The 16,882-nt window shown below is 35.9% G+C and overlaps 2 protein-coding genes across 2 annotated transcripts; both read right to left on the bottom strand.

Annotated features, from left to right (window-relative positions):
- Positions 1 to 746: 746 nt before the first annotated feature.
- On the bottom strand, positions 747 to 3,866 carry LOC125227588. The gene is made up of 3 exons (XM_048131931.1): positions 3,713 to 3,866; positions 1,864 to 1,937; positions 747 to 988 (listed from the first exon to the last, which is right to left on the bottom strand). Exons 1-3 carry the CDS (start codon positions 3,807 to 3,809, stop codon positions 770 to 772), a joined length of 390 nt encoding a protein of 129 aa, XP_047987888.1. The 5' UTR covers positions 3,810 to 3,866; the 3' UTR covers positions 747 to 769.
- A 1,845-nt stretch (positions 3,867 to 5,711) lies between these two features.
- LOC125226921 lies at positions 5,712 to 15,953 on the bottom strand. Its single transcript, XM_048131102.1, has 3 exons — positions 15,776 to 15,953; positions 7,012 to 7,079; positions 5,712 to 5,994 (listed from the first exon to the last, which is right to left on the bottom strand). Exons 1-3 carry the CDS (start codon positions 15,951 to 15,953, stop codon positions 5,776 to 5,778), a joined length of 465 nt encoding a protein of 154 aa, XP_047987059.1. The 3' UTR covers positions 5,712 to 5,775.
- Between the last annotated feature and the right edge of the window lie 929 nt (positions 15,954 to 16,882).

Below are 16,882 nucleotides of genomic sequence, written 5' to 3'. Positions count from 1 at the left end.
GTTTGTGGGTAATTAAGAGTAATTATAATTAAACATTCCACGACTAACTGAAAGTTTTTCATTCAAATATATAATGAAAGATATACAAACATTATGCATATAATCCCATACGGGGTAGGTAGAGCAAATGAAGCTAATCAAGTTAAATATATGCAACATTTGCAATTTGGTTGGCATACAACAATTATTTAAAAATTTCAATTAAAATTAATAATAGTGTCTGCTAGTACAAGCACCTAAATGTACCTACTGCTGCGAGTACCAGTCATATCCTGCAGAGTCAGTAACCTGATGAAGATGAAGTTCGAATATGAGCGGTACCTGCAGTGATGTGTGCAGATTCTTCGGCACTGATTCTTAAAATTTTTATTTTGTTCTGGCTTTTTATCTTAAAACAAACTTAACAAATCAAATTATTTTATTAAATATTTTTTGATTTGTTTTTTTTTAACACTAACACACAATAGTAACACTACTATATATAAATAAATACTGCTACTAAATAACTAAAGTAATATAAATAAATAATACAAATAATATATAAATAAATACTACTAATAAATACTAATATACTATTTATAAACTGAAATAGATACCATACACTAAAGAATCTATCTATTTCAGTTTATAAAAACAAACGTTAAGAAACGTTTTCTTCAAAGAACGTTGTTTTAGTTTGATAATTTAACGTCCAATGCAAAAAACCGTTTAATCGGTATTTTGGGTAAAATGAAATGTACCTTTCATACGGTTTAATATTTATTCATACTCAATGAGGACCAGTGACCGTTTGGCAATACTGCACTACTTCAAGGACGAGTGTATTGCAACCGTCGATGTCGCTAGGACAATCGATTTCAACCATTGCGAAGTTCGGTGTCATATCAATCGGGGACTTAAATGCTTGTATTATTTTAGGCGTGTAATTAGGCGCATTGCAGGCTGTGAATTTCTCCCCCACTAGTTTCCGTCCTGGTATAGTGCATTTCTGAAAATCAAAAAGTTAGTGTTATAAAAGAACAAGACACACATACAACTACATTAATATTAATATTGTACCATGAACCATGACCGCGTCTGAATGACCGACATTAAATTCTTGCAACTTTTTATTTTATTTATGATTGTGAAGTGGTAAGCATTAACCAATTCACGTATTATTTATCAGTGAAGTTGGCCCAGTTTGTATGAAACCGGCAAAGTTAACATGTAAGTTTATTGATTTTCAACTTACGTTAGCCAGTTTAAAATTATGTTATTATTGTATCAAAAAATATCAATATATCAAGATTAACTAGACTCCATATCCATTTACTTCAAATTAAATACATAAACATAAAAATTACTAAGCGACTACAATGTCCATCATTATTTGCAGACATCGATCAGACATGACCAACCAACCCTCCCACCTGACCCCCTGAGTAGGTACTTACACTATGCCATGCTTACGCCGCGGCTTGCGTGAGCGACGGTCGCGCGACGGCGATGCGACGCATACGAAATCAAATCTTATCGATATGGAAGTAGACGATGCGATGAGACGCGATGGCGGCGACCGTCGCCCACGCAAGACACTGCGTTACTTTCTTACAAGGTAAACAATTTTTTAAATATTGATTTTGTTTATTGACCCTTGATCGAGACTGCTAATCATATATTCGAGTAACATGTTATGATCATCATTTTACCCAATTTAGTTTAAATTAAAACATTGAAGTTGCTGTGAACAATAATTTATTTTGACTAACAGTTCAGGTAATGAAACATGTCTAAATGCTGAAACGTGTCCCTAACCAGTCTCGTGAAGTCAAGCGTGTTCTGTTTGGTTTTTTGCTAGTTTGATACAACAAAATGTCTTACATCAGGAATATTCACGATGCCACCAGAAACAGTTAGCTCTTGCACAAATTCAATTTTGTCATCCTCTACACGACCTGTAAACAAACACAAGCGAAAAATCATGCGAAAATATAGTACTTGCTTAACTAATTTTCCTACAATAGTTTACTACTTATACCTTTTATAATATTAAATAACAATAATTATTATTCATAGCGTAGGAGTGTGGCGACCCCATCGCCCACTGGTTTTACCAGTGCAATCAGTCAAAGCAGGGCAGCTTGTGGCGAGCTGTTGGGGAACAGCGACCACACGTAACCGAGTGCTCCTGGGGAGTTCTGTTACCCGTAAGGCGGGTGGGTGGGACAGTACTCTCTACCTCTGGCTTGCCTTGGCAGGCCGTCCAGAGTGGAGTCGTTAGGGCTACATGCCCCAGGGGTAGAAGTGAAAATTTGCGTAAGACGCGAGTTGGTACAGTGGCTAAGCGGCCACTGGGCAGAAAGCGGTGTACACCTCTCGACGCCCTTGAGTTCTCACACCGGTGTTGCCCTTGAGCCATCTTAGATGTCGCTTTTTGTGGGGGCCCATCTTGTGGGGTTGAGTCACCGTCTGCCAGAAATAAAATTAGATACCGTTTTATTAGGCAGGCGTCCGGTTTTTTATCCATAGCCAAGTATTTAGTCCATCACTTTCATCAAAATAGCCCAGTTAATTTTAGATTCCATTAACTCTCAAATAGTCCTTACACCCTGGCGGGTGCTGCCTCTGCGTGTGTCCCATGATACGGAAAGGCAACATCCGCTCGGTGTACCCCTTAAATTTCATTAAAGTGTCAAAAGGACCTCTACGCGTTGGCTTCGGCCTCGCGCATGCCTCCCAAAGGTCCGGAACACCATTGTTCCGTGATGGGAAATACATAATTATTCATTTATTTCAGATTAATAATCCTCAATAATTACACTTAAATAACGAAAAACAAAATGATTGAGACACATTAAACACTACATCAATAAAAATATAAATAATGTTAAAATAAATGGGTTCAACTTTAGCGCCTCAAGAAAATATCAAAAGAAAAGCAATCTAACGTCGACATTAATCTTATACTTTTAAACGAGCAATTGTTGTATATTTATTTATATATACCGACGATCTCGGAAACCGCTCTAACGATTTTGCTGAGATTTGTTATGTGGAGGTTTTCGGGAGTGAAAAATCCATCTAGCGTAGCCTGAGATCCCGGAAATCGCGAATTTTCGAGTTTTCATGAGTTTTTCTTTCGCGTTAGTAGACGTAAAATATTGTCGTTAATTTCATTCCACTTAGCTCAGTCGTACGAGGTCGGTTTAATGTACGCAGATAGATCGTAGGTGTCAGGGTTTCGAATCCCGACCAGAAATTAAGTTTATTGTTTCTTTTGTTTTTGTATTTAAAAGTTTTTTTTACCTAAAGACGTGATATATTAAAATAGAACGGTCGCCCAGATATTAAAATATAATAGCAGTAACTTCAAAAACCACACACAAAACAGTTGAATACGTTTGAATGGAGTATTTTTATACAAATGAATAAATACATTTATCTAACTCCTGCCCTAAAAAGTTCTACTTCAATACAGTTTTATTATATGATATTATACCCAAATAAAAAAAACAGATAATTGAGTCACTGGCACTAAATGCACATTTAACGTTATGTTTCGAAGAGAATACTCGTAAGACATCAACCATCATATATTATGTGGCCCTAGAATATTTTAACTCTTTCTTCTTTTTAAATTTATCTCTAAGCTTCACATTTTGTAGGAATTTCTGGTTGAGAAATAATTAATAGAGAAAGACATATACATATAAATGTATGTTATGATTACCTAACTCGAGAAAGCCGCAATAAGTAATGGGATACACTGCATCGGCGGCGGCCAGCAGCGTACCGAGAGCGAGCAGCGAGCAGGCGAGTGGCGACATGGCGGCGGCGGCGGCGGCGGTGGCGGCGTCGGCGGCGGGAATAACGCGCCTTTCACGCCGACTCCGTTATATCTGTTTTCGAGATCATCTGCTATCAAGAGTAATAACTGGATCGAATCGATTTATTACATTAATATTAATATTACATGAGATACATAGAAAGTGATAAAAATGTAGGAGTATTATTATCCATTTTGTCAGTTGTTATTATTTTGTAGTGGCTGGATTTCTACAATCTGAAAACATTATTATTTGATTAGCATATTAAATTATGAATTTCACGCTTATAACAAATACAACCATGTTACATATGAATATAATGGGATATCATTGTTAGCTCACGACTTCTTTGAAAAGGATTTTTTTATTGAATTTCCAATGGAGGGTACCATTAGAAATCTTATAAAAAAAACCTACTTAATAACTATTAAAAATCATGGACATGTTGTTTAGTTCAGGTTTAAGATTTATCGGACTCACGTGTAAAAAAACCCAAAAATCCGTTTTTTTATTTATTTTATTTTATTTTTATAATCATCCTAATATTTCACCAAATTCATACTAAATATTACCACAGTTTCATTTTCTTTCAACCCAATAATTTCCTAGTGGCACTGGAACTTGATTAGTTTCATGTGCTCTACCTACCCCGTCGAGAATTATATGCATAACGTTTGTATTTCATTAATTTTACATTTAAATTTAAAACGTTAAGTTGGTCGTGGAATATTAAGAGTAATTATAGTTAGTGTCATTGCTCTTTACGTCTAAACTCAAGCGATTACATTTATTAACAATACGATCTACAAGCGACAAAAATAAAAAGCTTATATGTTTATCTTACGATTGTTATGTAACAACCCCGCCCGTGCCCGTGTGGTGACGGGTTAAGAATTTCACCACCCCTTTCTTCCCGTGGGTGTCGTAGAAGGCGACTGTGGGATATGGGTTAAATTGTGGCGTAGGCGAGAGGCTGGCAACCTGTCACTGCAATGTCCCAATTTCGTTTTCACAATTTCGTTTTCTTTCAACCCCTTATTTGCCAAGAGTGGCACTGAAACTTAAGTAGTTTCATGTGCTCTGCCTACCTCTTCATGGGATACAGGCGTGATTGTATGTATGTATGTTATGTAACATTTGGTTTAGAATTTCGTAGACATACAAAAATTATGTAGACACGTAAATTCAACAACATCAACAACGTCTGTATAACTGTACCTATTTTAGTGCGAATGAAATCGTTGAATGTTTCTTGTAGTGTTAATATAAATATTACTGTATTCTTTAAAAAAAGTCCTCTAATATTTTTTTATTCTTTATGCAAATAAGCTGAGCAACATGTACCCACCTTAAAATCATCTACAAGTATGATCTTAACTATCTTAATAAAAAATCAGAGCACTTATACTACTGATATTATTTGTACTTGAATGCCAATTAATTTGCCTGATAACTTGTCTAATCTGCATTACTTCTACGAGTTTAAGTCGAATAATGCAGCACTGTATTTTTCAATGTTCTTGAAACAGTGGTGTTGTGTTACGCCGTGTCTTGCGTAGCCGACGGTTGCGCGACCGTCGCCGTCGCGTCACCTACTTCCATACAGATCGAAGGTTTAATTTCGTCGCGTCGCATCGCCGTCGCGTGACCGTCGCGCGACCGTCGTCCACGCAACCCACGGCGTTAGCCTTGCTGTCGCAGTTATACATAGTTCGAATGGTAACTGCATTGAAGTACAGCTTCTTTGCCACTATTTCTTGTGATATTTGAGTTTGTCAGGTATAGTAGGTACCAAAAGTGGCAATCGGAATGTTTTCTATAAAGAACCGTTATTTTAATATGTCTTTATAACGTTCAATGCAGACAGTTATTTTCGTTTTTGTTTTTGAGTAAAAAAAATACTTTTTATTTAGTAAACTTTATTGAACATAATAAATTTTGGTTGCACATCATTTTGCTTATGTACTCAATGTGGTCCAGTGACTATTTCGCAAAACTGCGTCACGTGAACGTCGAGGTTATCGCAGCCTTTGATGCCGCTCGGACACTGGATGTTGACCAGCTTGAAGACCGGTTTAAGATAAGGTGAGCCTGTCATTGCTGGCGTCACTATAGGCTGGTAATAAGGGGGATCGCACACTGAGATGTACTCCCCCACTAGTCTTCGTCCTGGTCTAGAGCATTTCTGTAAATCGAAAACAGTATTATAGCGCAGTATTGTATTGAATTTCTGTAAATATACAAAACAGTATTGACGTCATTGAAAATAACATATTTATTGCATGAAGAAAGTGAACGAATAGGGCCTCCAAACGGTTACTTACTACAACCAAAACCTACAGTACTTTTACAAAAATTAAATTACTTATAGGTACATTTTCTCTAACTGTTACGCTATCAAGTATCAAATTTTTACAACAACAATAACATACAATCACGCCTGTATCCCATATAGGGGTAAGCAGAACACATGAAATTACTAAAGTTTCAGTGCCACTCTTGGCAAATAAGGGGTTGAAAGAAAACGAAACTGTGACATTGCAGTGACAGGTTGCCAGCCTCTCGCCTACGCCAAAATTTCACCCATATCCCATAGTCGCCTTCTACGACACCCACGGGAAGAAAGGGGGTGATGAAATTCTTAACCCGTCACCACACAGGCAATCAGGCATCAAATTTTTGAATTTTAAAAATACATGAGATAGAGAGAGATGGTAGAGAATTGCACATTGACCTCGTCCGAACATATTATATAATATGTACATCACCCGAAATTTCCTTTCAAAACTCAAATTTACAAAGACATTGATTACTTAACCTATAACACCTCCATGAAAGCTTTTATAAAAAAAAAAAAAAACATGTAAAACTACATAACAAATACGATGTTGACAATAAAACTACCAATTATGTAAGGTGAAAATAAACACTCTGGATTCAATCAGCTAAGACATAATTTAGCTCCAAAACAGATAACGCATCGTTCTGACAAAACAGTCAAGTTTAAGTGGGACATATTTGTCGGATATACCCGGAAAAATAGGCTAAAATAACAACCAAATGGGCATCAAAAAGTACGCAAAGCCGAGGCAACCAAAAATGAGATGACGATCATATCTCATCCTGTGACAAGTGGCGGAAAACAACGAAGGCACAAAACAGACAATCAAAAATCAAATGTACTTAATAAATAAAATCTTACATCAGGAATTTGGACGTCGCCGCCGGGAGCAGTTAGTCTAAAGTCCGTATGGTCCTTTGTTTCCTCGCCTGTAAAAATAGCGAGCCGTGTTAAATGATATTTCTCATTTTTCCAATTTTCAATACTTTAAATAGGTCCCCAAAATATAATAATTTACCCCTCTTTCGATTTAACTAATAAAGATAATACTGCGTTGTCAAAAGAGACTCTTGTTTAAAAATCTCTAAGATTGAGAACTATTTTCTGATCCAAAAGTTTGCAAATAGTGTCAAATAGACATTTAAATATTTTGAATGATAATGAAATTAAAGATATATATTGATAATATATCAGGTATAATAAATTCCACACATATGAATAGAGCATAGGTTTTAACATCTCTATCTAGCGCCTTTACCTATTATATTAAGTAATATTATAGAGCAGCGGTTCTCAAACTTATTTTCCCATGGAACCCTTTTAGAAAGTAAAACATCTGACGGAACCCTTAATTTTTTTTTATTGCAATCTTTATTTTAATAAGCAATCATGATAGTCAAATATAATCACTAGATTCTAATGTGAGGTAAGGTGAAATACCCCATAATGGACGGTGATGCCATTATGGACAAAAAAACACAAATCCTTAAAAATAATTATCTAAAATTAGTTTCTAAAAACTGACGGCTATGTACCATAAACTAGAGTTGTAGAGCTGTTTCATTTTGAAGTTTCAATTAATTCGGTTATTTCTGAAGGATTTGGCGACAAGATAAAATTCATCAGTTTACTGAAAAAAATATCAAGACGAATTCTTAGCAATGTTGCTAAGAGAGTTGAGTTCATGTATAAAATAATAAAAAAATAATACTCGGTGTAAACTTGAATGCGTTTTACTTACTGCATTAAGCATTAATTCATTCGCGGACTCGACGTCAGTAGAGCCGGTTGTGGTACGTTGTGATAAAGTGATTTGTAGAGCTACCCTCAAAAATGCCTCCTAAGCTTCCAAAATGTGAAAAGTGCCAAAAATGCATAAATAAAAAAGGACCTGGTCTAGAATGTAGCAAATGCAGCTATACTGTTCATGCGACTACGGACTGCGCAAAACTCACCAACAAGCAACTGGCTGCTATACGTGCGTCGGACAACCTGGAATGGGTATGTGAGGGCTGTAAGATGATAACACCGCGTAGATCATCATACATAATTCCAGAAGATGAAGAAGAACCAGAAAACGACAGCTACGACAACTTGTTTCTTAAAAATAGAAACACAATGCCTTTTGATGTCAAAAAGCTCCTGGAAAACATATCGGTCGACATTGAAAAGGCCGTTAAAAAACAACTCGCTCAGCTGCAATCGTCTATAGATTTTTGTAGCAATAAAGTGGATGAATTCAACGAAGAAATAGAGGAAACGAAGAACAGAATGAAAACTCTCGAAAAGAAAAATGAATACCTGCAGAATAGCAACAAAAATCTACAAACAAGAGTGATGGCCGCTGAACAAAGATGTAGCGAACTTGAACAGAAACTGTTAATGAACTGTATCGAGGTGGTAGGAATTCCATTTGAACAAAATGAAGACACTGAGAAAATTAGCTCAAATCTCGCCAAGAAACTTAATCTAGATGAAACTTCAATAAAGTACACAAAAAGACAAACCAAATTCGGAAAAGCCGACAATATCCTATTAATTAAATTGAAAAAAACCGCCGATCCGACCAAGTGGGTCCAGGCTGCCCGTAGTACACGCCCCTTAGCAGCGGACGTCCTAGAGGAATCTACAGGATCCGGAAACGAAAACAATAAACTAACTGTAAGACATTCCCTAACGACCTACAATAAAACTCTCCTGTATCAAGCTAAAGCCGCCCTAAATAGTAAATACAAATTTATCTGGGCAACTCGAGAAGGTAAGATAATGGTACGCAAAGACGATAAAAGTAAAATTCACGTCATAAGATTTGAAGAAGACTTAAAGCAACTGTCGTAAACAAGTAATTATTTATTATAAATCGTTTAGCCTACCACTATCTATCCTATCACTTATACTTACCTACCTACAATACCTACAGATAATGGCTACTCTTAACACGAATATTGTCGAACTATTTAATTGCACGAACCTATGTAACTATTTTTCTCATGTACCCAACTCCCAAGGCATATCAAAACTTCACATGTATTCATATTAACATAAGATCCATGATAAAAAATTTTGCTAAATTAGAATGCTGTATAAATGACTGTCGGTCTAAAATAGATGTAATTATCGTCACCGAGGCAAATAACTCAGAGGAAATCAGCTCACTGTTTCATTTACGGGGGTTCGCAATGCACACAAAGTTACGAAAAAATCAACGCGGAGGGGGGATTATAATGTACGTACAAAATAAACATAAATTCAAGCCAAACACATTTAACACATTATATTGCGAAAACTTAATCGGAACCATTTATACACAAAACAACTTCAATTTAACTTTGTGTGCACTGTATAAACCACCTTCAAAAAGCAAACACTTATTCCTAACACAAGATTTAGCATGTATACTTAAACGATATCATTCTCAACCAAATTTCATGCTTATGGGCGACCTGAATATAAATATAAAAACGGACTCCAGCATAAAGGACATGTACCTAAGCATGTTATCGGAGAGAGGCCTTCTATGTGCTATTTCAGATTTCACAAGGATAGAAGAATATAACGGTAAAATTACTCAATCTTGTATTGACCACGCATTCGTAAAAAATCACAGAGAGGACCTTTACTCCGGGGCGCTCGGCACTGTTCTGGCGGATCATCGAATGATTTGTGTAACGTTCGCAGGCTTGACGCGACTACAGGATGATTCAAAAATAATATCAAAAATAAACACAAAACTTGTTTTAGATGAAATTAAGCACGTGCCTTGGCATCGAACTAATGAAATGAACTGTCCTTTACAAATATATAATTTTATAAAAAGTAACCTATTAACAATATATGACAAATGCACCGAAAAGATTAAAATAACAACTAAATCAAAACGAAACAAAGAAAAATGGGTAACAAATAAAATTAGAGACAAATGTATTGATGTAGAAAGGCTGTATGAAGAATGTAAAAAAGATCCCACTAATAGAATATTACGATCAGTGTATAATAAAGAAAGAAATAAAATACATAAAAAGATTAACTATTCAAAAAACAAATCTATAAACGACAAAATTAACGAATGTAGAAGTAATCCTAGAAATTTATGGCTAATACTAAATGAGCTTACGGGTAGAAATAAAAATACAATTGAAAATATAATAGATAAAGCATTTGGTTCTAACCATTTATCTCAAAAAAACATTGCCGACAACTTTGCAACATCCTTCCATAATTCAATTTGTACCACAGTACCACAGTGTAACAAAACAATTTTAGATAAGGTCAGCTTTACACGACTCTCTGATAAGTCAATATATTATAAAAAATGTACTAATCTTGATATTAAAAAAATAATAAGGCATATAGATCCGCATTAAGGCCCCGGCTGTGATTCCATACGCCCTTTAGACATAAAACTGGCTAGTGAGGACATTTCTAATGCAATAGCAAACTTAATCAATAGTAGCATAAGCACTGGAATTTATCCAAAAGAATTAAAAACGGGTATCGTTAGACCAATCTATAAAAAAGGTAAAACTGATATTTATGAAAACTATAGGCCTATAACAATACTACCAATAATAGACAAAATCTTTGAAAAATACATATCTAAATTAATATTAAAATTCTATGACACGCACAACATACTCACGGATAGACAATTCGGATTCAGGCCCAAAAAAGTACGACTATGCTCTTATCAGAATTTACAGAAGAAATAAATAACCACTTAAACAATAAAGAACATGTGCTCCTAGTTTTGATAGATTATAGTAAGGCATTCGATACCTTAAAACACGACTTATTAATCGAAAAATTAGGCAACACTGGCATAAGAGGTCATTTACTAAATTGGTGTAAAAGTTATCTCAACGACAGAAGTTACAAAGTCAAAATAGGTAACTCTCTGAGCGAAGACGTGGATGTGACTATCGGCACAGCTCAGGGATCAGTACTCGGTCCGTTACATTATCTGTCGTACGTGAATGATGCAGGTAATGTAATCAAATACTGCTCCATCTACCAATATGCAGATGACACTTGCCTGGTCATATCAGACAAAAATGTAAATGTAGCTCTTAAGAAACTACAAGCTGACTTTACCGCTATAAGCAAATGGTCACATGATACAGGACTAGTACTGAATGCACAAAAAACCCAGTTAATACACATATGCTCACGCCGTAGATTAGAACCAACCAATATTAAGCTTATAGCTCACAATCATAACTGTCTTCATGTAACAACCGACAACAACTTGTCTAGATGCTCATGTCCAACAATACAACAGACTAATCAAGCCGCATAACTCGGGATCATCATAGACGAACGCTTTAATTGGGGTCCACACATTGATGTTGTGTGCGATAAATTGCGAGCAATACTTTCAAAGTTCTCGATTATCAGATATAAAATACCTTACAAAATATTAATTATTAATTAAAAATTAAATTAAAATTAAATTTCATTTATTTCAAGCTCATGGCTCATAAGATGTTAGTTATGTACAATAATACTTAAAAACTATGTTAGTGATACAATAAATAACTTAACTAAATGGTACACCGTTACTGGGCTTGTGAAGTTCACAACAGTGCACTATGTACGGACAGTCAAGTCTGTCCGCAATCATGGCCAGGATGGTGTTGGGGCTGGCGCGCACGCGTCGTACGAGCGAGGCGGCTCGCAGACGCATTGCCGCTTTAAAGCACGTTACTCCTGCATCAGCGAACATTTGTGACGCACTACAATAGCGCGGCAGCCCCATCAAAACCCGGAACGCATTATTGTATTGAACTTGTAGGGCCTTGTAAGACTTTATTGTAAATTTGCTCCACAGGCTGCACGTGTAAAAGTTGGTACAAAAAGCCCTGAAAAGAGTTATTTTGCTGTCCCTAGAGCAACGTGCAAACCTGCGGGCAATCATGTTAGCTCTTATAGACAAGGCCCTACGTTCACGTTCAATGTCAGTATTGTCTTTGAGGTCTGTGGTGAGTATATGCCCTAGATATTTATATTTATATACTCTTTCAAGCTCCACCGAATTCAGACGAATCGGTGGTACTTCAGATGGTAGAATAGCACCGACCCCAAAGACCATATACTGACTTTTACTGACATTATATCTCAGCCCGTGTGCTAGAGCATAGTCCTCACATACTTGGAGCAGTCTTCTCATACCGCACACTGACGCGCTCAGCAGCACCATATCATCAGCATAACTGAGATTATTAACGTTAACACCATCTACATGACACCCAATATGCATGCTGCTGAGCGCGACAATCAGCTCATCTATGTACAGGTTAAACAGAGCTGGTGAGCTCAATCCCCCTGCCTAACACCACATTGCATACCATATGCGTCAGATAGCGTACCAGCCCACCGAACGTAGTTGATCTGATTTCCATACCAATATCGGAATAAAAATATGAGTTCCTGAGGTAGGTTTATCGACTCCAGCTTTTTCCATAGTAGATTGTAGGAAACCAGATCAAATGCCTTCGACAGGTCTAGGTAGCACGCATAAATTGGCGTTTTTCTATTAACATAGTACGCAACAGTGTGTTTAAGGCTTAAGATGGCACTTTCAGTCGAAAGTCCGGGTCTGAAACCGAACTGATTATCGTGCAGCTTAAGTACTTTACTTAACTGAGCATTAAGCACACTGTCGAGCACTTTTGCAACAATAGTCGCAAGTGATATTGGTCTATAGTTGCACTTATCTGATAAGTCTCCCGTCTTATTTTTTACAACTGGTACAACTATTGTTTTAATTAATTCAGGAGGCAAATAAGAATGTGCAACACATAGAGAGAAGAACATCGCCAGCACTCGTTTTATATGTGGACCAGCATAGCGCAGGTGCTCGACACTAAGGCCATCATGACCTGGTGATTTGCCTCCAGATATTGACTTAATGGCTTTCTCTACTTCACATGCCGATATTGTCATCACCTTTGTGTCATTCATAGCCCCAGTCAGAGCACCCGTACTACGCGAGTCTAAGCTAGGCTTTACAATAAAATGCTCCCTAAAAACATTGGCAATGTCCCCCGGTTCATTGACTCCATCGACACTCACGGGAGGGCCAGGCCGTAGATTTAATTTATTAGTAGACTTCCAAAAGGCAGAAAAGTCTTTTTTCGAATGATGTGTAGCCAAGATATCCATTTTTATTTGGTGTTGATGATCTTGGCACCATTTTAATTTTGATTTAAACAGACGTCTGTCCACAGTCATCCTATCAAACTGAATACCTACTGCAGGTTTCCCAGCAAGAACCCATTCTAAAAATGACTGCCTTGCCCTCCCGTGGGCTTCTTTGACATGTTTGTTCCAACCAATAACACGAGGCTTAGTATTTTTATAATGTTTATTATTTAAATACCTATTACCTATTGTCGCAGACTCACTTAGGGCAGATATAATGTCGCAATACAAATTATTTAAAATTATGTGATGACATTGTTTGCTACAATATCTATCGCCACATTCAATAAATTGAGAAGGATATTGAATAAGTTTTAGTCTATTGTTACATTCCATTGTATATAATTCAATCTGTTCGCTCGATCTTTCACCCCATACCGCATAATTACGGTTTATAGAATTAGGCAACGCTAACCTAGGTTTTAGAGAATTTATGTTACATTCAATAGTAAGGGGGAAATGATCAGACCAAAGTACATCATAGTTTACATAAATATTAAAAACAGAACACAAAGTAGATTGCGAAACAATGCAATGGTCCAACCATCGCTTGCATTTATGTGCATCACTTATAAAAGTGAAAGTATCGGATGAAAGTCCAAGTCTGTTTAATCAACATGTACAATTCACTAGCTGAATCAATCATAACATATGGGCTTACAAGCTATGGTAGAACGTTTAAAAGTTACTTAGACAAAATATACAACCTTCAACTTAGACTACTAAAGCTTATAGTTCCCAAAAACATAAAAAAACAATTTAGAGACGACTATAGCAAACTGTTCAAATTCTGTAAGGTGATGCCCATTCATTCTAAATTACAATACCTAATTTTATTGGAAAACATTCATAACAAAGAAATCATGAAACCTCTCGAACTAAAAATAAACCTAAGAAAGATTTCTCAAAAGAAAGTAAGAATTATTAACAGTATCAACAAATATGGCGAAAGAACAATAGCGTATATTATATATACCAAGACTATTTAACGAGATACCCTTAAACCTAAAAGAAACTATAAACGAGAAAAATAAAAAAAACTTACTTAAAAAATACTTTTTTGATTGCATCTCAACATAATTTCTAACATAATATGTTAAAATTATTAATTATATATAATATATACACATTTACAAAGATATTAAATAAGAAATAATTAAACACCTACAACTAATTAAGCTTAATAGCTAATGCATATATATTAACTAATTGTTCTTGGATCAATTATTGGCTGGTAGCTAAGAAAAACATCCTGTATCCGCCACTCGTCCCACTCAGTGCCTACGCAAACTCGTCCGATCTATTCTAATTAACGTCTACTTAACTAACGCGATACGCTTACGGAAAACCTTAGCCGCTTAAGTCCTTCTTGACGCGCACGATGTAGTGAGATAAGGAATGCAATGCACGGTCGGTTGTGTATCTACTTGAGTGGGTGCTATTTCATCTTTACCCGCTAATTTTGTAGTGTAAGTTATTGCTTTGTAATTTTAATTTATCCTATGTATCACAATAAATTAAATGTAAAATGTATTCACGAATCGAGTGTCAACACAAACCTGATAGGGTTTCATGGCACTCTGGTGTATGAACAAATGTAAGATTTTTAATATAGAATAAATAAATAAAAAAAAAAATTAGATAAGGTATAAAACATACTAGTTTATTGCTCCAAATATATAAAGAAATGGCGTTATTTTGCGAGTGTCCATTACTGGAACCGAAAAACTGCCTACCTCCTATGATGGAAAGGAACAATAATTGTTCCTTGTCCATCAAAGGAGTAAATTATTTACAAAACCAAAATTTACAAGAAACAATCCTATGTATGTTAAAATAACTCAAACTAATTGTATTTATGGTATATAAAATTGACTCATTGAGTATCAGTTGGCTTTAAAAGTAAAATTTTAAACTTATTTCACTGTCCATAATGGGAGATCCATTACTGGAGAACTGCCGTCCATAATTGGAGAAAAAACACCTAGTTTTAATTTGTTAAGTATGAAAAAACTAATAGGAGTATCCATTCTGCAATACGCTTGAAATGTAAAAGAAGGATAGGACATTCAAGATTTAACACGCTTAGCGGTAGAATTTTTTACATTTATGAGTGAAATATCAAAAACAGACGAAAATTATTCTTAAACTGTCCATGATTGGGTCCGTTACCTAATTACATGGAACTGTTTTTTACTTTTTATCAATTGGTGAATATTTGGTTTTATGGAAGAGAGTTGAAGTTGCATATCAGGTACCCAAAATTCACACGGAGCCCCCAGAGAGGCTTTGCGGAGCCCTAGGGGTCCGCGGAGCACACTTTGAGAATGGCTGTTATAGAGGTATTTACTGTTCAAAATAAAATAATATTAAATACCTAATTTTTGGATCAGAAAAGAATAAGCTATTAAAAAGTTATGATTACCCAACATGAGGTATCCACAATAATTAAGCTTTACACCGTCGGCAGCAGCAAACAGCGCCGCGAAAGCGAGCAGCAAGCAGGCGAGCGGCGACATAGCGGCGGCGGCGGCGGCTGCGGCGGTGGCGGGAATGATGCGTCTTTCACGCCGACTCCGTTTTATCTGATTACTAAGTAACATCTTGATCGAATCGATTCATAAATTAAGATTAATATTACACGATACCAATTATACAGCGCGTAAACCTAATAAGGGCGATAAACGAAACCAGGCATATAATTCAATATTGTTATCATTAATTAAGAGGTGTTTTTGAGTTACTTTTAATTTTCACCCCATAATGAATTTTTGAAAAATTTCCCAGCAGCAATGTACTGTAAACGTGGTTGCGATGACAATCAATGACAACTGTCAACGAGCGGTTAACGCGAGTGTGTTTGCATTACGTTGCGGGCCGAATTATTTTGTATGGATAAAAAAAATATTTCAATTTTAAGTAAAAGTTATCTAATTCCATTTTTTATGTCCTATACTCACCACCGTTAAGAGGTTCGCCCGTATTAGGTTTACACCCTGTATATAGTGATGAAAGTTTACAAATATTATTAGTCGTTGATAAGATTAGCATTGTTAGTCAGATGGCTATAATTTCAATACATTATTTTTTTATTTTCATAATACTTAGCATATTTAAGAGACGGCCCCAAATAAAAAAGGGATAAGGTCAGAAAAAGAGAGAGATATTATTTAGCATATTATCAAATTATGAATTTCACGCTTATAACAGGTACCACCTACTCAATTTATTCAAATATCAAGCAAACAGCTTGCAACTTCTTTAGAAAAAAATTACTATGTGAATAATATTTCCATTATAGTGAATCATTTACAAGTTTTTAGGGTTCCGTAGTCAACTAGGAACCCTTATAGTTTCGCCATGTCTGTCTGTCCGTCCGTCCGGCCGTCCGTCCGTCCGTCCGTCCGTCCGCGGATAATCTCAGTAACCGTTAGCACTAGAAAGCTGAAATTTGGTATCAGTATGTATATGAATAACGCCAACAAAGTGCAAAAATAAAAAATGGGAAAAAATGTTTTATTAGGGTAGCCCC

This window comes from Leguminivora glycinivorella, chromosome 6, assembly GCF_023078275.1.
Source record: "Leguminivora glycinivorella isolate SPB_JAAS2020 chromosome 6, LegGlyc_1.1, whole genome shotgun sequence".
Taxonomy (NCBI): domain Eukaryota; kingdom Metazoa; phylum Arthropoda; class Insecta; order Lepidoptera; family Tortricidae; genus Leguminivora; species Leguminivora glycinivorella.
The sequence above is the reverse complement of the archived record's forward strand: the minus strand, read 5'-3'. Positions and strand labels throughout refer to the sequence as shown.

Excerpts from the sequence above, each read along its gene's own strand:
- LOC125227588 (XM_048131931.1), bottom strand. The coding sequence starts at position 3,809 with ATGTCGCCACTCGCCTGCTCGCTGCTCGCTCTCGGTACGCTGCTGGCC. Across the intron at positions 1,938-3,712 it reads TTGCGGCTTTCTCGAGTTAG|GTCGTGTAGAGGATGACAAA; the intron begins GTAATCATAACA and ends GTTTGTTTACAG. Across the intron at positions 989-1,863 it reads GCATCGTGAATATTCCTGAT|AAATGCACTATACCAGGACG; the intron begins GTAAGACATTTT and ends TTTGATTTTCAG.
- LOC125226921 (XM_048131102.1), bottom strand. The coding sequence starts at position 15,953 with ATGTTACTTAGTAATCAGATAAAACGGAGTCGGCGTGAAAGACGCATC. Across the intron at positions 7,080-15,775 it reads TTGTGGATACCTCATGTTGG|GCGAGGAAACAAAGGACCAT; the intron begins GTAATCATAACT and ends CTATTTTTACAG. Across the intron at positions 5,995-7,011 it reads GCGACGTCCAAATTCCTGAT|AAATGCTCTAGACCAGGACG; the intron begins GTAAGATTTTAT and ends TTCGATTTACAG.